Raw genomic sequence first — 23,941 nt, 5'->3', positions numbered from 1 at the left:
CCTGATGTGCACATAATTTATGCATAAAGTCAGTTATTTGGCATCCTTTTTTTTATTTTATGCTCAAGAATAATTTAAACTATAGTGAGTAATTAGTTGTAAACACTGGATCAGAATGGGGTATGATCATTTCAGCATTCAAAGGATGATTTTTTGCCATGGCAACAAAATCTTGCCCAGAATTATTAAAATTTTTGACAAAATTGATTAGAGGCCTTGAACAAAAATAAACAGTCCCAGTATGCTGCTTCAGTCACATAAGTCATTTTGGAGTATTGTCCTTCAGCTAACATGCTTCTTTGGGAACTAGTTTTTCGAGTGTTTTTGCTGTACAAAGTGTGCTCAATTGGACACATGTCCTCTCTTTGCAATGTCATCAAATGAGATGTGGGATCTAGCAGAGAGCTGCTATTTATATAAAGCCAAGAATAAGGCAGCCACCTCCTCCTCTTCACTGATGGGCTATGTCCATTTTTAAGGATAGTAAAGTCACTAACACACTGATCCCGATTGTGGCAGCACATTCGGCTCATCAAGAATCTCCATCTTATCACACCACAGTGGTCAGACAAATGCCCACTGGGTCTACGGACACTAAAGATCCACTCCAGTCTGGAGACAATTGTGGGAGCTTGGAATAAATATGATTTTTTTTGTTTTTTTTTATTGACTATGTACTTGTAGTAATGTCATACACGAGATAAATATTATGCCTTGCTGCTTTTTTTGTATTTTCACAAAAATGAGTGATGTCAGAAGCAACCTTTATCTTAAAAGTTACAGTGCTTTTCAAAATCCACAACAAAGCATTATTCCATTCGTTTCTGACATATATGAGTAAACGGTTAGACTAAGTCCTCTATCACATCAATTTAATTCAGACTTTGCTTTCTATGAATTGTATATATTCCTTAATCTATTTGCCCAATTATTTATGAAAACAGACAGTGCAGTGAAGTGTTGTTTCCTCAACACAGTGATATCTGCCATTACAAGTTCACTTAAGGTTTCAAACTGACTTTATTGTGAAAATAATGCAAACACTGTATTAAAATAATCTTTTTTAAAATTTAAATTAAAAAGTGCTCTTCAACAATTGTATTCTTACATCACAAATTAATATTTACATCATATTGATGTTTAAGTTTTGAAACAAAAGTTGGTATGTTTTCATCATTGAAAGGTATGCCAAACCTGCAGAAACTGGGCATTGATGACTTGCTCAGGAACAGGTTAATGGTAAGTCAGCTATTAAAACACATGCCTGTGAATGTGTATAAGTTAGTTTGTCTGCGTAATTGCTATCAATACATTTTGCCTTGGACTATATGACAACACTATCACAACTAGCCTAAATAACTGGCTACAGTGAGGGAGCATCTGAAAAGTTATAAACTACTGTCATTCAGAGCACACAGTCCTTACCCACAGGGGTCTACCAGTAGAGGCACAAACTTCAGGTTGGATATCAAGGAAGCATCAGGGTCTCTTGTGTTTAAATGTGATTTAGGTTGAAAATAGACACACTACACTTAAGTGCATGCCATATAGTTCATCTTCCAGAATGTGAAAAACGACAGCCAAGATATTTTACTGTATAACAAATGATAGGTCAGTGTGAAATAAATCTGCAAGTTATGTAGTCATGAAAACACTCAACAAAAACCAACAATCAAGCAGTAAAAGTAAGATTAAATCATCTCAGAAAAGCTGTATTATTTTACTCGTGTGTACCAATAAAAAGTAATACTGACATTCTTAGATTAATTGCTAATTAATTAGTTGCTGACATTATATGTCATTTGCATAATTAACTAATTACTATCATCATATGTCATCTGCAGTGGGGATCGTACAGAAACCGGACACATTCTGGGCCCTGCTGAGAACAGGACACAGATTGGTCCAGAGAGAAGTCTTACTCCTGCTTACTGTGGCATTATTCGTCTCCTGACCCATCTCACCATGATGCTTGGAGCCAACATTGATTCGATGGTCAGTTTTCTCTACAATATGATATCTAGGCTTCGACTAATGTTACAAGTCTATGCTTTTACAATAAGTAACAGAAAAGAGTGAAAGACAAACAAGCTTTGTAAAATTTAACATATAATTTATTTCCTTAGAATACAAAGTGAAAATGAGAAAAAGCAACTTACGGTATGGCGAATTAAATTCCAAAATATTCCACGAAATACAGACACAGGTCCTAATAATATAAAGTCCTGAATAAAACTCAGTACACGTCCCAAAGAGATCCAAAATCGAAGGTGATGACATGTCTGTTATAGCTTATGGAGTGCTTATGTGTCAACAGTCTTTTGTTGACTTGCAGAAATATAATTTCATTTTTGAATTCAGTATAAATTCCAGTGAATGTCTCTATCCAAGAATTTTATCAGAGCACTTTTGTTTTTCCAGAGCTAATAATGAGTTGAATTCAGTAATTTGAACAAAAAAGAATCTGGCCCAAAACTCCTGGTCCTGGTCACAACATATAATGCAACTTAAAAGTGCTAGATATTAAAGCACGAATAATCAAGTCCTCACAATCACAAGATTATATAATTCTCTACTTGACCTCAGGTCACAATTAACATTTTTTATATAAAAAAATTACCTAATGGACAATAACCTTCTAGAATGATTTAATGTGTACAGCACAATAAACTAGATCATGTAAAATTCACTTAGGAAACTCCAAAACTTTGACCAAAATAAACACATATTTACCTCCTTTGTTAATAATGATCTGGATATTAAGCCTATAAACATAGAGAATAATTTAGCTATGTATTAGCTGTTGACATAAAATGAAATTAAAAAAAAAAGTCAGGTCAAGCAGAAGTGAACTCAGTTTTGGACAAGGTCAAGTCCAGCATACAATGATGCATTACAATAGCATGTAATGAAATTAAAATTATATCTTTTTTAACTAACAAATAATCAGTTAAATTAAATATACATAATGCTAAAGAGGTTAGGTTAATTTAATATCAGTTTGTAAAAATTCTGAATTGTTTGTCTGATATTGGGCATGTGTAATCAATAATCCACGTGTCAACACATGCTAGACTGGTGCTTCTGAGTTATGCCCTTGGCTCTTTCCCTAGTCTCAGAATATAGAAATTACTCCACCCTAAAATCATGCATGCACAAAGCAGTACATGCAAAAATATTGATGCTAATATCATTCCATGCCACCATCATAGGGGTCACAACTTAGAAATAATATGCCTACCCATAATCATATACAACTCATGCATATTTTGGGAACCCCACTCACTTTAGTGAGAACATAATCCCATCCACTTTTGTACTGCAATAACACACCATGACAGAGTGACAAAATACCTACCAATCACCACTGCACCTCAGCCTGCATACTGATGGCATCTCCATTGTGGAGGGGCTGGTTAACTTTACTGATCAACATTTGAGCAGCCATTGAATGATGACCCACCCATGGAAAGACCTAGATGTCATGGTCAATCAGTTACCATTTGACACAACAGTCAGTGATCTTTATTTGGATCTTATATATAAACAGTAAAAAATAATTTCAAAAGTCTTGTATATTCATTATATTTAGAAAATATGGAATAACTTTTTTGCAGTAGATTAAAGCTTTTACTTTATTCAAAGAAATTGGAACAACCTTGCACACCAAAAATAAACTTGACAAAAGACATGCCTTTTTGAGCTTATCTTGAACAGTGTAAATTTGTCCTACTGTTTCAACGTGAAAAGTAATCCTCTGAGGTATGGACATTACATTCCAAATGATGGCCACTTCTATTTAAAAGAAACAAGCAGTAAAACAGACATTTACATTTAAATGCAAACCATGTGTTTAGACCTCAATGAACCAGTCATGAGGCTTAATATACATGATTGTAGACAACTACAATTCTGACAACACATGTACTGTAAGGGACTGGTTATTGAATTTATAGGGCTAAATTGTTCTTTCCAAGTGTATTTTTTATTCTGTCAATCATCTCAAGATAAATTTGTTTCAACTAAAACTAGGAATGGCATAGTGTCCTTTTTCTACTATAAATCAGAACAAGATGATAGTTTTCAGGCATTTATCACCACAACCCCTTAGAATCATAATTGGTCTCTCCTTATTAAAGACTTGGCTTCAGTGGATGTTCAGCTTAAATCAAATCAGTGATCATTTGTAAACACTGTTATAAAATGTTAACATCAGAAGATGATGTCAATTTCAACTTGGGAAAGTCGTGTTTATAACACACAAAGCTATCCAATATGGTGCATTGTACGCAACTGCTTATCATTATTATGCTCATTATTAACAATAGAAGTTTGGTAATTTTTCCGAATTCAGAGATTTTCATTTCCAACAAATGTATAGAATTCTTTAAATATATTGTAATAAATCTAGGGTATGTGCCATTATATTTACAGCTCCATTGTGAGCTTTGTTAGATTTTAGTGTTGTTTGATTTTGGGAAGTCGGCATTCTGGAAATATTTCTCAGCTCGATTAATTAGCCAATTCATAGGAACAATTGTCATAGTATACACTATTCATGAGATTGTATGGTGACATGTATTAGTTTCATAATGGAGATTGGGTCAGCCAAATAAATGGGCATGGAGCCAAGTAATCCCTATCTTAATTTAAAGGTGTTGATTGATTGTGCTTTTCAGTGTGAAATATTCATGATGGAGACTAATATTTTGTGCCATAGAATAATCGAGAATGGGTTGCTCCTCATTCATGAGATAGTTTGATGGCATGGATTAGTTTCATACTGGAGATCAGGTCAAACCCAGAATTCTAGTTATTGACATCTCTTATCCAAATTAGACCATTGCTTTGACACCATACATGAAACCAATATATGCTACTAAAAGTTCTGTGCAGTAGTTTGATGCTAATCTGGTAGACTGTAGGAACCTTATAGCTTTAGAACAAAAGATAGCACAATAACCATAATTCTGTCTTACTGCACACACATATTACAAGTGTTATTCAAGTCCAACATGCAAACTAAACATCTAAAATGAAGCACTTTATACTACCGGCACACTGTAGTATTATGTATTGTGCCTGTGAGATCTCATTGTAAGAGGAAAAATATTTTTGCACATCTCACTGATGTGCTCTTCAGTTTCTCAGCATGATATACTAAAATATTTACCGTGTGATAATCTTTAAGAAAAATGTAATGCAAGTGTTTTCTGATTAAAAAAAAACAACAAACTTATGTAACAAAACTACATTTCTTTTAAAATCTCAATGCAGCAAAATTTTGTACATTTATTTCCTTTAATTTATCCCAAAATTTTATTTACTTAGGTTTCAATAGATACAGGGGCAAGGCTACTATTGTACAAAATAGATTTTGCCTATGCATTTTATTTCCAGAAGATGACTTAAGTTCTATTGATTCAAATGGTTTAAGTTCTGTTGAACCAAATTCGTTATCTTTTAGAACATGTTTCCTTAGCACAAGAAAAAACATAATAATTTATTAATCAATGTCTCTAAGTTTAAGTCACAAGTTACAATTTTGCCTTAACATTTAAATTTTGGATGGAAACTTCTAGTAAACAAGAATTCATTGTAGCTTGGTACATGTATACACATTTTACATACATTTACGTCTTTACTTTTTATCTTTTTTATGTATCACATGTTTATGTTTCACAGGAGTGATTATCATGACTGATTATCATGAATAAGATCATAAAACTCAACAGTTGTATTTCTGGGAGGAGGCAGGGAAGATAATTAAAGTGAGCATGAATGCATTATAATTGTGTCCTGTGGCTTAGTAAATAAGACTTTTTACAAATCAAAAGCTCACAGATATTTAAAAGAAAAATTCCAGTGTGTTTTCAATTTTTTTAAAATCACATACTATTACATTGCAACTTCGCAATAACGTGAATTCAGATATACCACATCGTAGCATGACTCCCATAATCTCGTATATTCTCGTATATTCATTCAGACACGAAAATATATTTTTTGTTCAAGGCACATGAAATAGTGTATAAAATTTATTATCATTATGGGGAAGAGATTGCATATAAATTCAAATTTAATATGATTGTGGCATGGTTCCTGAAATTTTAAATACATGTATGTGTATTTTTCTCATACTGGGAAAGAACATTTTTTTAAAGTACGAGAAATAGTGTGTAAAACATTTGTTATCATCTTGGGGAAGAGTTTGCGTATGAATTTTGAATTTTAATTTAATACTATCGTGACGTAGCTACTGAAATTTAACAATATCACCAGATTCTTGAAGTGTTACGCCAAAATAAGCATTATCGGAAATGTTACTTATTACTGGTCCATGAGTAAAGTCAGTGAGTCTTCTTTGTGATTGTCTTCAATTAATTCCGTATACAATCATTGCTCAAACAATAGCTGACATGTATTTCTTCTTTAACTTCATACACAACCAAGCAGCAGACAATGCGTTGGTTGATAAAAGATTCTCACAGTTTAACAAACATCAAAAAACAAAAGCTGCCAAGATGTTTTCTGGGCTTGACGGTGTTGTTAGACGCAATCAGTTGACCAGTAAATAATGTCCACTTTATTAGCTGGAAATTGAAAGGGTATGAAATTGTACATGCGTTCAACTGTAAAATTTTATTTATAAAAGTGACTCATTACCATTGCAGGCTTGGGTTTTACCTGTGTATGGGGTTTTCTTATGAACTTGTTATTAATTTCCTATTTTTTATAAAAATATTTTACCGTTACGTAAAAGCAAGATTACAAACACAAATTGTTCTCTGCACTTTGTGCAGAAATATTTATTTTCATTTTGGGGAAGAGATCATGTATGAATTCAAATATAATACAATCATGCAGTGGTTCCTGAAATTTTAAATACATGTACATGTATTTTTCTCATACCCAGAAAAATCCTTTTTTTAAATTATGAGAAATAGTGTGTAAAATGTTTATTATCATTTTGGAGAAGAGTTCGCGTACAAATTCAAATCTAATATGATTGTTGCTTGGCTTCTGAAATTTAACAATTTCACCAGGTTCTTGAAGTGGTATGCCAAAATAAACATTATTGGAAATGTTGCTTCTTACTGATCTGTACAGTAAAACCAGTAAGTGTGATGGTTTTCAATTAATTCTGTATACATTCATTGCTCAAGCAATAGCCGACGTGTTTCTTCTCTAACTGCATACACAACCAAGCAGCAGACAGTGCAGTGGTTGATAAAAGATTCTCACAATTTAATAAACATTAAAAAAAGAGGAAAGCCACTTAGATATTTTGCTGGGCTTGGCGATGTTGTTAGAAAATTGACCAGTAAATAATGTCGTCTCTTTTAGCTGTTAATTGAAAGGATATAAAATTGTACATGCGTTCAACTTTTAAAAAATTATAAACGTAAACTCATGACCATCACAGGCCTACTGCACTTAGTTCTCGGGTTTTACAATGGTATGGTGTTTGTTTATGAACTCGTTATTAATTTCCTATTTTTTATAAAATTGTTTTACCATTATGGTAAAACATGTTCACAAATGCAAGTCATTCTCTGCACTTTGCACAGTGATTAGTATAATAGTTTTCAGTTTTTGTTTTTTTTATATATTTAAATCTGAAGTAAAAGTTATATGCATGTTGAGAGCATGTGAACTGATTGTTTATTATTCTTGCTGTAGTTGTTCAAACAAATAGGCATACAAATGTTAATTTTGGGAAATTTGCAATGGATAAATGTACATGGAAAAGCATATGAGAAAATTTTAGCAGTATGAAATTTGTACATGCACCGTTCGTAGACCTTGGAACTTAATGAACCTTACACGTTCTTCATCTTTCTTAACCTAATTTTGCTGTTAATTTTTCCCATTGAATTCAGAGACATATCGATGTGGTACAAAATTATTGAATAGTTTAAATATGTATGCAGTTTTGGCATTAAATATATTATGGATTAATTGCAAGCCTCGATGATACGTTATCTGACGGCAAGTAAACGGTGTTGATACTCTGTTCATGCTGTATATTAGATGTTGAATTCAGACACAATGATCTGGGATTTTTTTTTTAATATTGTAAATATGTGTGCAATTTTTCAATGGAATTACATGCATTATAGATGAACTGCATGCCACGATGGCACAATAGTAAATGGTGTTGATACCCTCTTCATCATACACATTAGACATGAATACACGTATATGTGCCAATGAGTTGTTCTCTGAAAAAAGTAAAATACTGCAAAACCCCGCATTAACGCGACCCCAATATTAACACAATCCAATTTTTTGGGCCCCAATTATCATGTTATAGTAGGGTTCCACTGTACTAGGTTTTGACAATGCATGAATGATTTGAATGAACTTTATTATTCATGGGTACTGATGGCAGGAGTTAATCATAGACAAGTCATCTTATGAATTCATTGTGGGATACATACAAAATGTCTTACTACAATAACTTTTGATTTTGCTTATCAGATGCATCATTCCTGTCTCTCTTAAGTGGACCGCAATTTGTTTGCATGCGTACATGTGTGCGTGTATGTGTTTGTCCGTGTTGAGAGGATAGGTATTGTGTAGTATTCAGATTTTGAGGGTGGTGAACCATGGGGTACTTTTGTCACATCATCACTGGATGACTTTTGTTTTACATGGGTATTAGTTTTTGTGGTATTGCCAAAAAAATAGATTTTGTATTGTTGCTTTATTTATGGATTTGATAAGAAGCCTTGTTATTTTCACATAAGAGTCTCAATTCATTTGGCCTTGAAATTCATGGTTCATATCCTTTAAATTCAGGGTAATATTAACCACAAAATCCACACAACATTTGCAGTCCAGGAAAGCAATAAATACACAAGCATTTATCAAAAACTGTTAGCAATAGCCTGTGTTTGACCAAGAAGTTTGTGTTTTTATTTTGAATTCCATTTCTGCACATTTTTTAAGTTTTCTTGGCTGGAAACAAATTCATTTATGGACTTTCTGTTAAAAATTCTTGATCATTTTCAGTTTTTCATATTTTCATACAAATCTGAGTCATGGCTGCTTTACAGATTAAGACATTGTCATAACATTACAATTTTCTTTTGAGTATGGGTGCGCAGTGGTTAACATGCAGACTCATGACTGAAAGGGTTTGAATCCTACCATCAGACCGGCCTGAGTCAGCTACAGTAGTATATCCTTGGACAAGGAACTTTACTCCAGTTGCACTAAATAAACTGCTTGAGTTGGTGTTCCATAAAGCATTAAACCAAAACTTTAATGCACAATAACTTTGGGAAGAAAATTATATATCAGGCATTAAATAAAAATAGTGTCCAGTTCCATTTCAACTTCTGTCAGAATTTGACTGTATTGTCACTTTTGTGCAAAGAACGTGAGGTTTTTACCTTGATTTAAGTTTGTTTCAATTATATATTTATTGGGGGTCTCTGGGCACAACCATTTGTTATTTCTATGACAATTAGTAATAACTTTATATATATGACTAACATATTAATCTTGCCCTTTCTTTCCAGGCTGTGAGTCAATTTATTCATCCAACCATTACTGATGATATGGTTTCCCCTTTTCTCTGGGAACATGTGGAGCATGACCTTGATGATCTTCACAGAACCCTTGGCAAAAGTTTGGATGATGTCCTCATGTTGATGCACTGTATTTTGTCTTTCATGATGGAGAAACATGATGAGAGTAAGCTGGTGAACTATATTTATGAGAATACTTTATATATGCTGAGGCACTAGCTGTACATTTTTTTATTATACACCTGCCATCTTGACAGTGTATATTAAGCTATAATGCTCTCTCTCTCCATGGGTCTGTCTGTTAACTTTTCCATTTCCACATGTTAACTTTTCCATTTCCACATGAGTTATCATTAATATATTGTATGATTTCTTCTGACAATCCAATCATAGCATTATAGAGGAGATATTGATGCCTGGGAAATTATAGTCCTGGTGGTTGCCATGTCAACACCTGTACAAAATTTTCCAGGCAGATTTCAGATGGGTTTTATAAGTGCTTTCTGCCTAATCCATAACGACTCATATTAAGGGAGCTTAGGTGAATTTCAAGTGGAATTCTGGTGGATTCAGGGCAGAATTTTAGGTGAAATCCACAGATTAATTGGTTTAATATTATGCTTAAATAAAAAGAATCCGTCGAAGATTTCTGCCTGAAATAAAAATCTGTCTGAAACCCTGTACAAAATTTTTCAGGCGGACTTGACGCAGATTTCAGATAGGTTTCTTAAGTGTTTTCTGCCTAACCATAAACTTAAATAAGCTTAGGTGAATTTCAAGCGGATGGAAATTGTTTGACATTATTGGGAATCAATGATAAATATTCACAATAATTTTTAAAATGGTTCATAAATTTTATTTTGACAGACATTATCAGACAAGATTTAGGTTTTTCTTGTCCTCATTTTCTTTCTTGCATACAAAACCTAATCCATGATAGCATCATTTAAGTCTTTTTGATTTCACTGAAAGTTTGGTGAGATTTCAAGCAGAATTTATGTGGATTTCTGGTGGAATTTTAGGCAAAATATGCAGATTAATTGTCCTAAGATTCCACTTAAACAAAAAAGTCCAGCTAAGATTTCCACCTGAAATAAAATTCTACCTGGAAAAAAAATCCCACTTGAAATTTCCACCTGAAATAAATATCCATAGCTGTGACTAATGTTTATCATAATATAATTACTCTTATTTTACACTGAATTCTAACTAGAGTATTTTGATAATATAAACAATAACATCACTCACAATATTGAAGGATGATTCTACATGTGGGCCAAGAAGACTCTGCAAAGATATGACGATCTTTGATAGACATGGGTACATGGCACCAAAATCAACAATTCACACCAGTGATCTATATCTTGTTTCTCCTTACATTCTGAAGTTAATCATTTTGGTGTTACATAACCAGTTATGTTCCCATCAACTTTGCATTCAAGCTATTCTCATTGCTGCACATTTTTCAAATGGTTATTCAAACTCGTATCCCGCTCAAACATTTGAACTGCCATGTTTGGCAAGCATGCTTATTCCTATCAGTTTCCGTTATGTGAAGATTCATTGGGAAAGTACAAAATGTTGACCAATCAGAAAGCTTTTTATGTTGATCATCTGTTAAATAATATATGCAACAAATACTTATTAGAGAGCTTTTTGTTGAAACCTGATAGAGCATTTACAATAACAAATAAAACAGTTTCAGAGACGATATTAAAAAGGGTCCATATCGAGGAAAATCAAATTCGAGTCAGGAGAAAAGCGACATTTTGCTTTAAAACACAAGAAAACAACCTTGCTTGAAGGCAGTTAAATCTAATTGAAGTTAATCCTTTACCTCATGCAAGCGCCTTTGGATGTCTCCACTCCATTCGCATACAAGCACCTTTGGATGCCTCTACCTGATTCTCATACAAGCGCCTTTGGATACCTCTACCCTATTCGCATACAAGTGCCTTTTGATGCCTGCTGTAAACATCAGCCATTTTTAGCTGGTTTTCATAGAGCCACCTTCAGGGAAAAACCCCTATTAGATTCCTCATTCATTGCTGTGAATGACCATTACATCAGATCACATGGTTGCTGTTTATGCTCTGGTCTAAATCTGCTATTTAAAGTAACTGGACCGTATTCTCCACTCTCCAAAATGGAGGTCGCAGATTTTGTTCGTTCTTTTCACGATTAGAATCACAACTATAAAAGCTTCGATAACTGAAGTAAAGGCTCTAATATTGATGTAGGTAGCAATTAGTTTTTATAAATTATCAAATTCAGATGACTTAGTGATGTAGACACAGACAAAAACTTGTAAATTTCGAATATGAGAAATGGCAGCTATGGTTGGTCACGCAGCTTCACTGACTTGATGGTGAACAAGTTTTCTCAAAATTTTAACGCACATAAAAAATTCTTCCATGAAAAATAATTACACAGCTACAGTGATTGGACTTTACTCTTAAATTTTTCCATACATACTAGATGTGTACCAAAAATGTAAAATGGTTAAAATTGCTGTTAAATGTAACATACATTACACTGTTTAACAGTTAACAGGCAGGCCTATGCATATGGAGTTGAATAAGTAACAGGTGTTTTATTTATAGTACACTGCACTGGGTAACTGCTACATGTTTATAGAAGGGCTTAAAAGCTACACTCTCTATGAGATAAAGGGTTAAACAACAAAACTTTGAAAAAGAAACATAACAGGGAAAGATAGGAAATATAAATGTTGCTGAAAATCATTCAAATTGTACAAGAAACAAAAGATAAATTTTATTATATCTTATTGATATTATTATTGAAATGTCAGTGATATTACAATCACAAAACATCACTATTTTTAGAATTCTTGGCAAAATCTCAGTGAAATTTCAATCACAATTTCTCACTGATATTTTCAAAAATGTAGGCAGAGTCAGTGAAATTTCAATCACAAAATTTCACCGATATTTTCAGAAATTTTGGTAAAATCTCAGTGAAATTTCAATGAAATGTTTTGAAATACCATAATTTTAGTGAGAAAAGGACATTTTGAGTGAATGTCACAAAATTTTTACTGCAATTTCACTGAAATTTCAGCTACATTTTCACTATATGAATTTTGTAGAGTATATTTTAACCGGAAGCAAAAAACCTTACTTTTTAGAGTAAACATCAGATCGAGTCCAAAATCTGCCTTGCACCAAATTTTCTAAGTCCAAAGATTCATCAAAGATACACTGACATGTACCATTTAGCAACAGACAAGAATGATGGCTGAGTTCCTATATTGATATAAAAATGATTTTTCTTACATGAATTTGGAATTAAAACTTTATGGAAAATTGTTATGTTACTTTGATTCATTTTTAATTGATGGTTCCTTTGCAGATAAAATAAATGTGGATGAAATGTGTGGATTGACAACAGTAAAGGCCAGAGATGACTGGGAAAAGAACTTTTCAGAGAAATATGTAGCTCCAACATTACAGGTATTATTTTGTGTGTATGTATGGACTTCTGAGCAAGTGTATGTTATTGACTTGGTTTCATATTTGCATGACACAATTGTCTGTTGGTTTTGATGACATCATTTAACAAAAAAACGTGGGGCCCCAGGTAGCTAAGTGGTCTAAAAGTGCTTGGCTCTACCCATCACTGCCATCTCTCCTCTCTCCACCTGGGTTCAAGTCTTAAGCTTGGCCAATATCATACATGCCAACGATTACACTTTTGGCATAATCATTATGCTGTTTTTCACTAAATTACTCCTTTACGCACAAGGGTATAATGATAGCACGTTTTCAGTATACCCCTCCAAAAATATCCCACAGATCAAAAGACGGCTTCTACGTAACTACTACATAAGAATACGCTTGTCTATTGACTTGACTGCACTTTCCTAACAGTATTAATATGTTCTATTTATAGCAGCTGTCCTATTTCCAAGAAACATGCTGGTTCTACTTTCAAACCTCGGATTCATTGTTATGACTCATTTTTGTTAGAGAACCAATCTATAATGCGCTATAAGTCATGTCTAATGGCTTTTGTACAAGAGTACATTAGACCTGCAACTATAATTATATTCTATTCATAGCAGCTGTATGGCTTAGTTAGGAGAAAACTGACTGGTTTTCTAATTTTTAATCTTTGCTCTGAGATTCTTTGTTCTAATTCAGATTTGGTACAGAACCAGTCAGTAGGTATTTGACACTAAAAGTCAAGTTTAGTTTATTTTAGTTGATATGTGTGTTAGAGCAAAAATGTTTTCTTTAAAATAATTTCACAGCTGGATTAGAAAAAGGCATAAAATAAATGAAACAAACAATAACAGAATCCTCCAAAGAAGATGACAATGTATGACCTAATACATCATTCCATTCTAGGGCAGCATCATCCCCATTGCAGGCTGTGTGGAAAGAATTTTAATATTTGGTGCTAAAAGCCATCACATGGATTCTAGTTGATGTGTCTGTTAGAGCACAAATATTTTTAAAATAATTTCACAGATGGATCAGAAAAAGACAAAAAAAACCCCAAATCCTCCAAAGATGAATACATTAATGACATGATACAGCATTCCATTCTAGGGCAGCTTCATGCCCATTGCAGGCTGTGTGGAAATGATTTTAATATTGGTCATGGTGGTAAATCTGATGTGGAAAAACAATTGAAAACAAAGAAACACCTTAAATTAGCTTGTCTTACAAACTCCAATACTAAGGTAACTTCTTATTTACAGCAGAACTCAAGTTCGGACATGAATGTTATAAATGCAGAGGTGTTATTTACTGAGTTCTTAATAGAACACGGACTATCCCTAGCAGTGGCAGACCACATTGGTCTTTTGTTCAAATGGATGTTTCCCGATTCCAAACTTGCTGAAAAATATGCTTGTGCAAGAAAAAAAATCATCTAATATTGTTCAGTGTTTAGCAGAAGATACTTAAATTAAAATTGCAGAAGGCGTGAAAATTGGGCCGTTTAGTATTGCCACAGACAGGAGTAGTGATTATGACCACAAAAAGTTGTACCCGGTCAGGGGTTCTTATAGTCTTTGAAGGTCTTCGACAGTTTGAGAAAAATGAGGTAGCATTTTCAAAGCCTTGAAAGTTTGGGAAAATCAAGCTGATTACCCTGAGGTCTTTAAAAGTCTTTGAAAGTTGAAGAAAAAGAAACATTTCAATTTATTTTCATAATCACAAATAAAATTGTCCAAGGTTGTTAGATTTGGATGTAGTTGAGTTTTCCTGGGTTTTTTCTTTTGATTAATTATAGTTTGAATTTCATCATTAAACAATATTGTAGTATTTTTCATTTGTTGTTTTCTCATATAACTTGTATACAAAATGTTACTAAAAATAGGTCTTGAAAATCTCTGTTTGTGGTCTTTGAAAGTTTGGGAAAACTCTTTGAATTTATCATTCAGAATTCTGTATGAACCCTGCCAGTCTGTGTCAGATAATTCGACGAGAAAAGGGCAAAGTCATGGGTGTTCTTCATTCATTACCAAAATTAACAGTCGATTCCACTGGAGAAAACATTTTTAATTTGCTTAATAATGCTTTGAAGAAACATGACATAAATTGGCAGAACTGTATGGGGTATGCAGCTGATAATGCATCAGTGATGACTGGAATTCATAAAGGAGTTGCATCCCATATTTTGAAAATGTCTCCATCAGTGTACATAACAGGTTGTCCCTGTCATTTGATGCACCTTGCTGCTGGAAAGGCTGTTGATAAATTAGAAGTAGATATTGGTCATTTGTTAATTGATATCTAATATTATTTGGAGAAAATTAGTTAAAAGAAACAAGCTCTAAAGTTGTTACAAGATGAGTTTGATCTTGAAGACAATAAAGTTATAAAGCATGTGTATACCAGAAGGTTATCCCTTGGCAGATGTATTAGCTGTTGACTTGAGCTTTGGACAGTACTACAAGCTTTCTTTTGAACTGGAAGTGAATCTGCACAGACAAACTGGGGGAAAAAAGGTGAAGAAGAGTAGCACAAAAGCAGAGTCTGTTATTATAAGTCAGAAGAAAACAAGAGATGAAAGTATAGATAGAAATACTAACAATAAAGAGAATGGATTATCAAAAAGGAAGAAATTTAAATCCTTGGAATTTTCATTTGAGAAGCCTATATCCATTCAGCTTGAGGGACTCCAGACTCGGTCTAACATTGTGAAAGATAAATGTTGTGACAGAAAACTCCAACCCATTGTTAGTAAACTAAATTGGTGTGCAAAACATTCATGGTCTCAGCTGGTACAAAGTGTTTTGAAATGCAACATGATAAGCTGTTACTTTCTAAAGCTAAAAGTGCTACATATGAAAACTTGAAGCAATAAAGGCTGTTAAAGACCAGAGGGGTAAAAAATCATTTTGAACAAATGTTCATAGAATTTTTAGCATTTCATATGTGGATTACTCTTTTTCTGCTTGGATTACACTTTTTCCGCACCAGGGGTTGGCATGTATGCAATATGGGTATGTGAGAAAGCTGCCAGTTGCTTCCTGTGGGTCAGTGGTTCTTAAAGGGATGTTCTCTAGGTTCTTCCACCACCAATTATACTGGCTGCCATGTATAACCTATCTTGTACTGAGAAATGGTGTTAAAACTAAAACAGCAGCAGCAACATAAAGTATGCATTGTGCGAGGTGTGTGTTGATTTTTACTTAGTTTACTATGATCCAAACTGTTGCTTTAAGGACCATAATTTGTAGGATTGCTAGTAATGTTTCTGTCATTGAACTTATTTACATGCAGAAATATGGCACTCTTTGCATACTACCACATGTGTAGATTTAAAAACGTTAGAAATTTTCAGTGCGATCACATGGGTTTGGTATTTAAATTTGGTACATGAACATACAGAAGTGCAGGCATCAACAGCAGGAAGGATATATGATTTTAATAGGTAATTATGCTGATAATAATGACACTGATGACAAGAAAAAAGATTTGATATAATTAGCAAGAAGGATATATGATTTTAATAGGCAATTATGCTGATAATAATGACACTGATGACAAGAAAAAAGATTGATAGAATTCTTCTTGTTATTGTTAATATTGTTATTATTACTGGGGCCCCAGGTGGCCAAGTGGTCCAAAGTGCTAACCTTTGCCAATCACTGCTATCTGACCTCTGCCTGCATGAGTTTGAGTTCCATGCTCAGCCAGTGTGGACATATGAGAATGCTACAATTATTATTATTATTATTATATATTGCCATCACCAGTATCATCTTCATTGAGATGAATAAACTATAAATTATCTTTGCTGGAAATTTTAGTGATATTTAGTTCACTTGTTGATAAAGCCATTTGAGCTGGTGATAGAGCCTCTGCCTGATTCACATGGAAGCGCGTTTTGACACCTCTACACCATTCTTATGGAAGTGCCTTTCAATGCCTGTTGTAAATATCAGCCATTTTGAGTGGGTTTTTGTAGCACCACCTTCGGGGAAAAACCCCCATTAGATACTACATTCATTGATTTGACTAACCATTGCATCAGATAACATGGTCGCTGTTTAAGATCTGGTCGTAATCTGCTATTTGAAGTAACCGAGTCTTATTCTCCACTCTCCATAATGATGCTGCAGATTTCATTCAGTACTTTCTTGAATTTGCACGATTAGAATCACTATTATGAAAGCTTTAATAACTTAAGTAAAGGCTCTGATATTGATGCAGTCAAGAATTGGTTTTTATATATTATCAAGTTCAGATGATTTAGTGGTGTAGACACAGGCAAAGAACTTGTAAATTTCATGTATGAGAAATGGCTGCTATTGTTGGTCACGCAGCTTCATTGGTTTGCCGGCAAACAAGTTCTCTCAAGGTTTTAAAGCACATAAAAAATTCTTCCATGAAAAATAATTGTACAGCTATAACAATCTGATTTTACTCTTCAATCTTTCTGTACATAATAGATGTGTACCAAAAATGTAAAATGGGTAAAATTGATGTTAAACATAATATATACTACACTGCTTGACAGTTAACAGACAGGCCTATGTGTATGGTGTCAAATAGGTAACAGGTGTTCGGTTTATAGCACACTGCACTGTGTAACTTGGGTACATATGTATATCGAAGTGCTAAAATGCCATGCTTTTTATGTCTAAAGGGTTAAAAACCACCAGACCAGTTGTGACCAAATTTGACAGAAAGCATACAGGCTTGAAGTGTTTTTATATTATTTATACAGATCATGCCATGCTGCCATTAAAACTGTCTGCCATTACTAAAATTCTGGATTTTTGAAAAGTGACTTGTTCGCAAAACCTGAATTTGGCCAGATTTTAAAGAAAGCATCCTGACAGGAAGACCTTTTAATTTTTATAACAGGATACCAATCTGCCATCAATTATGGCCCCAGCTGCTAAAAATAGAAAGAATTTTTTTCCAACTTCTTGAAAAATAATACACAGAATGATGATGCCAGACTGTCTTCAAATATGGACACCATTACTAAAAATACAAAAGCTACTATTACTAAAAGCAAAAAGTGATTTCTTACTACTAGTAAAAAATTGAAAAAGCCTTAAAATGGCCTCTAAAAAGCCCCACCTTTGCTGGATTTTACCAAATTTGATTTATGTTACATGTTTAGGCTCGAATAAACAGTAACACAGAAAGAGTGAAAACAAGCTTTTTAAAATTTAACAAATAATTTATTTTCCTGGATAATTTTGTAAAACTGAAAAAAGGAGAACTTAAAGTTTCAAGAATTAAATCCAAAATGAATCTAAGAATAATCCAATTAAATTGTAAAAGTCCTAATAATAAATGTTCTAATAATTTCAAATTCGAATCCTGATGTAAAATCCAAGATGGATGACGATGATGTATGCTGTAGTCAGTACTGTGCTTATCTACTGTTCTTGGTAGAAATACAAATAATGTCACTCCAGTGTTGGAAATCCAAATTGAATTTGTAAGCAATGTCTTTCCCTGTGTGAGCACTCTTCAAAATATTTCCAGACAAATAACAGAATTAATCCTTTTTGAATCCAAATGATTTGAAATGACTCCAAACAAGTAATTTGAAATAACTCTAAACAGCACAACATAACACTTTAACTGCCCAACTACTTCTAAAAATTAAGTCTCTCAAACACTGAGTTATATGGGCTTTCCTAAACATCAGCAAGGGTCATGTGACCATCCCCTGGAAGTTTCTAGAAGGAAATATTTGTAAAATATCACGTCCACCCAGTGTGACCCTGAGAAAACCATTTTCTCTAAATATAAACATTTTTAAAAAAAAGTTGTTCACATCTTAAACCCCACCTAATCCTATCATGACCTTGACAACAACCAATCATTTTAAAATAAAAGATACAGCTGTTTACAACAGTTGCTACAAACTTAGAAACCAGGTCAGAATTTAGATCAACACCTGTTGTTTATAAACTAACAGTCAAGGTCAAACCATTTCCTGAAAAAGTATCATCTATAGTAAATAAATTTCCATTATAATAGCATATAATAAAAAATAATTTTTTTAAAATTGACAAATTAAATTAAATATATATATATATATATATATATATATATATATATATATATATATATATATATATATATATATATTAAATCAGATATAAATAACACTTACAATATCATGTCATAGAGAGATTTCAAGTTTATATAACTGATGATGAGCATTCACATAGGTAAAATTATATGCCATCAGAAATGTCCATTTTTACTAAAAGTAGAACTGAAAAAAGAAAAACATTCAAGCTATTTCTAAAAACAATTGCAACCATGCATAGTAGGTTCTCTTGTACCTGATTGGCCAAGCTTGTTATTATCCAAGAGAGTGTATTTCTGAATTAATTTCTATAAAATAGGGTATAGAAGCTTATGTAAGCGAGCTTTCATATAACACCTATGACATCTGCTATTTAATGTGTTTATCTGGTCATATGATCCTGTATCTGTCATCCGTCCATCGATATTTGTTTTTTATCCAATTTTTATCAGACTTGCATTAAAGGTTTAAACCATCAATTTCTCAGACAAGAGCATCTATGCATATTAATGAGGTGATGTTGCATCTGATAAAATGAGCTTGTTACCATTCTGGAAGCCATATTTCTCATCTGATTTTGATCAAAATTGGAATGTGGGCTTGTTTCATAAAAGCTAATGCAAACTGTGTGCAGATCAGAATTTATTGACGTAATTATAGGTATATGTTTTGCAAGTAACTGCTTGTTTTGATTTTGAAACAGCAACAACATATATCTTGTTGAAAAAAAGAACATGATAAATTTTTAATATTGTATGCAGAGAATTATTTCTCAAACCTAACCATGTTTGAAATTCATAAATATTTTTGAAGTAAGTTTGATAAGTTTGGTGAAGTAGAATTTTACAGTTACTGTTATTTCCATGATAAAGTACCTGAAACATTTGTCATCGATACATTGTTGGAAGTACTGTTTAATTGTTATATGGCATTTTATACCTTTATTGCCATTACTCATATATTATCTCAAATGTATATTTTAAATTTTTAGCTTTTAAAAAAAATACTCCAATATGCTTTTCTGAAGAAAAATTCCACATTTAATTACCAATAGCAGTGAAATTCATGGCCTTAAAAAATACCTATGATTTTTAAAACAAAAGAAATTCGGATGAAATCCTTGTGGACCACAAATGAAAGCTTCATCTGTACATCTGTAAACATAACCTTTGAAGATTTCGCATGACTTTGATTATTACCAAGAAGTATACATGTTAATTACGCCTTTATCTTTGGAAGGAATTTTTATGAGAGTTTAGCAAAATAGGTAAATTCAACATGATATATAGGTAGGGAGATAATTTATATATGGTATGTATTTACAAATCTACATAAGTTTGCTTACTTAAATTATCAACTATTATGTTAGCCAGTAGATCAGGTCCACTTGGTCTTATTGTTATCATAAAATTTTATTTATTCCTATTTCGAGTTTTAATCAGACTCACAGATCAAATTCTTATTACAGGATTTAAAAGACTAAAGGTATATGCTTGGAATTTTCAAAAAAGGGTGCTGATTTTGATGGTCAGTATCAGACCTGTTTGGGCCTCTTGTTACATTTGTGCATTCAAATTATACGTAAATTATCAGAGCTCAGAAACAAGAGTAACAGACAAAATTTATTACATTATGATGTCCATCAGCCTGTTACCAAATTTCATTTCTGCACAAAATGCAAGTTCTCCACCACCCAGTTAGTAGCTTGCACTTTGGGTAAAGAAGAGTTTTATTTTAGATTCAAAAGCTAAAAGGTGACTTTCACTGTGACTGAAGAAAATAAATGCTTTTTACCAAATAACTTTTGTTCAAGACCAGGTACCATGATCAGAGTTTATGTACATCTTACTCTTAAGGTATGGAAGAGGTCTATTGATTTTGGGACCAAAATGTCACGGTCATTGTGATTTAAAGAATAATTGGTTTTTGAAGGTAACTTTTTTCCTAGCAAGTTTTGTATCAAACTTTGTTGATGGCTGGCACTTAGGGCAATAAAGAAACAGAGTGTCTGGGTTCAAAAGTCAGAGATCATGTTCGAGTTAAGCCTAATAAGAAAATTATGGATTTTAAAAGCAAGTTCAGTTTAAGACCACATACCTTGACCATTGGTCTACGTTAGTAATCACTAGATTCAACTACACACCACTAGTGGTGGCATCTAACATGCCATTTTAAGTTCACTTTGATATAATGAGTTATTCATCAGATATGTACTTTTGTCTTGCAGAATATGGAAAATGTACTGAAGGAATTCAATCAACAGCTTGCTGAAGACAAAAGACTTGGTAATAAAGATTTGCTGTATTTTTCTCATTTTGCTCTTTTTCCCTCTTCTTTGGTTACTGTCTTTAATTCTTGTGCAGTGTTCATTTCTTGCCATGTCCTTGTGCCATTGGTGCTTTTATGTGTACTTGATGCATGAAATTCACAATTAAAGGTTCAACAGGAGCATACAAATTTCCAGCATGTAAAGCTAAATGATCATCATGTTAGATCTCATAGTTTCACAACTGAGCACAGCCACAACCACTTAAATGGATGGAAAACACCCATCACCAGCTTTAAGAAGAGTAGTATAAAATGAACCATTTCATTGGACAGCAAAGATGTTATTCAGAATGTTATGAGCTATGACATTGTGGTACAAATAGTTGATGAGTATGGGCCTATTATGTGCTGACAAACAATTGTAACTCTGAGGACTTAACACTCAACTATGGTCAGCTAATTAAGTAATTTGTGAAATGGTGTTTGCTTATCTAAGATTACTTTATTGCATCATTATTATGATTAACTGCATAAATTGCCCTGAGGATAGTTTTATGTGAGCACTAAGCAGGACTGTTTATGATTTGTACAGGTTATGGGTATTAATCTTGGTGGTAAAGAAAGATCTCCATAGCTTTTTTATATTTTTTCTATAAGATTACTGAAAATTTCAAAAGCACAACCATATCAAGAGTTTGAAGTCAACATTTTTTTTTGTCATGTGTCACATCGTGTTATGGCAGGTATGCTGTTGTTGTCATGTAAATCTCCATTTTGATTACCATATTTGCCGGCCTATACGTCCATGTGGAGTATAAGTCGAATCAGCAAATTTGGCAAATTTTCCTTCCTTCGTTCTTATATAAGTCGATGCTGAGTATAAGACGAGGCCAGATCAACACCTCAGATTGTGTTTTTCACTTCGTTCCACACAGCATCACAAATTTTATCTGACCTGTAACTCAGTAACCTTTCCAGTGAGGATCATTGAATGTAACTAAAAGTACCTAATTTATTTCACAAGAAGTATTTTAAACGTATTATGTACTAGTAGCTACATATAATGACGCTGACCCAAAAATTTATTGAGTTACAGGTAGGATAAAACTTGCAAAGCTGTGTGGAACTAAATTATAATAACTTCCAGTTTCATAAATATTAAAAGTATCACTGTATGTTATTTCAGATTACAAACAATAGGGAAATTGCATCATTAATACTAAAATGCATGTTCAGGGTGGGCAGGTTTTTTTTTTTCATCGCATTTTTCTTTTTGCACCTCATGATCAAAATCAAATATGGTCCGATATACAAGAGAGAGAGAGAGAGAGAGTTCAGCTCTTTATGGATTTTTTTGTTCTTTTTTTAACTTATTACCCCCCCCCATGTTGCTGAAGTTTTGGTCAAAGAGAGAAAACATTAATAAATGAAACCGTAAATGTAAACTATGAAAATACATACCATACTCCTTCAGAGTTTAAATATTCACAATAGTTATATCCATATAGTCTCCATTAGGTTAAAATCCAAAGAATGACCATTTTGCATGCTAATTTTTTTTTGCAAGTATAACAACCTCTCCATTCCCAACAATTAAGATTATGCTTAAAGTGTATGTACTCTTCCTGTACTTAGGCGGCAACTGTTTTTGCTCATGCTAGATGTACTTTAAATTGCTGTCAGTTCCATCAGCAAGTTCAAAAATGTCACTGGCTGAGAAATTTACAATAGTAACCACCTGGCATTTCCTTTAACTATATGATATGGTATTCATAATACCCATGGATAGCCTCATTTCCCTATTAGTAGCCTCACTAATCTGATCTGGTCTGCAGAATCTTGACCTCAAACAGGTGTTATCTTGGAATGACTGAATACAGCCATAGCATATTTAATTAGTATATAAATACCACTACAAAGCCATGTGATTTTTGTAATGTGGTGGAATATGTCTTTGTCATGGTTATTCAAACGCACATATATGTAATTAAATTTAAACAACGTATATTACAAACAGTGAACATTACTGGTGCATGCTGCTTTAGTGTAATTACATCTGATCTATGTTAATGTTTAATACTGACGATCATGTAATTGTTTGAAATAATCACTGTGGGATCCTATATCTTCCCCAAAATAAAATATTTTTGCACATTATTTTTCGTATTCTCGGAGAATTATTTTCCTTACAAAAAATATGATAAAATGATTCGGATGACATAAGCCATATATATAATTCAATTTGGAGTATAAGACAAAGCTAAGATTTTCTGATCAAAAAGTATTGTCTTATTAGACCGACAAATACGGTAACCATTCCTTATTTCAAGGAAGTAAGTGATGGACATATTTAGTTAATAAATTTATATTGTTTCTGTATCTGTTGTGAAAACCCAGCAGAATGCCTATACTATCATAATGATATCATTTATCCTGACTTTAAATGTATTGAAGCACATTACAGTGGGTCCGCTTGGAATTAGAATCTAGTAATCATTTCTTGCTTGAATATTTAAGTCTTACAAACCAGAACTGCTACTCTTAATGAAAGAAACAGAAGTAGAGAAGGCTGTCGAGAAGTTTAATCTAATAAT

At 33.0% G+C, this 23,941-nt stretch overlaps 1 protein-coding gene across 1 annotated transcript in view; it reads left to right on the top strand.

Annotated features, from left to right (window-relative positions):
- LOC149786021 (E3 ubiquitin-protein ligase rnf213-alpha-like) overlaps positions 1-23,941 on the top strand; it is a 559,813-nt gene that overhangs the window by 480,358 nt on the left and 55,514 nt on the right. The window contains exons 65-68 of the mRNA XM_089978097.1: positions 1,845-1,995; positions 9,531-9,705; positions 12,912-13,012; positions 21,307-21,364. Of these exons, the coding sequence (XP_089834223.1) occupies positions 1,845-1,995; positions 9,531-9,705; positions 12,912-13,012; positions 21,307-21,364 (485 nt within the window). The remainder of the gene's footprint in view (positions 1-1,844; positions 1,996-9,530; positions 9,706-12,911; positions 13,013-21,306; positions 21,365-23,941) is intronic.

Source organism: Sinohyriopsis cumingii, chromosome 12 (genome assembly GCF_028554795.1).
Source record: "Sinohyriopsis cumingii isolate HCF-2022 chromosome 12, ASM2855479v2, whole genome shotgun sequence".
In the NCBI taxonomy this organism is placed as follows: domain Eukaryota; kingdom Metazoa; phylum Mollusca; class Bivalvia; order Unionida; family Unionidae; genus Sinohyriopsis; species Sinohyriopsis cumingii.
This window is presented reverse-complemented; position numbering and strand designations above follow the sequence as displayed.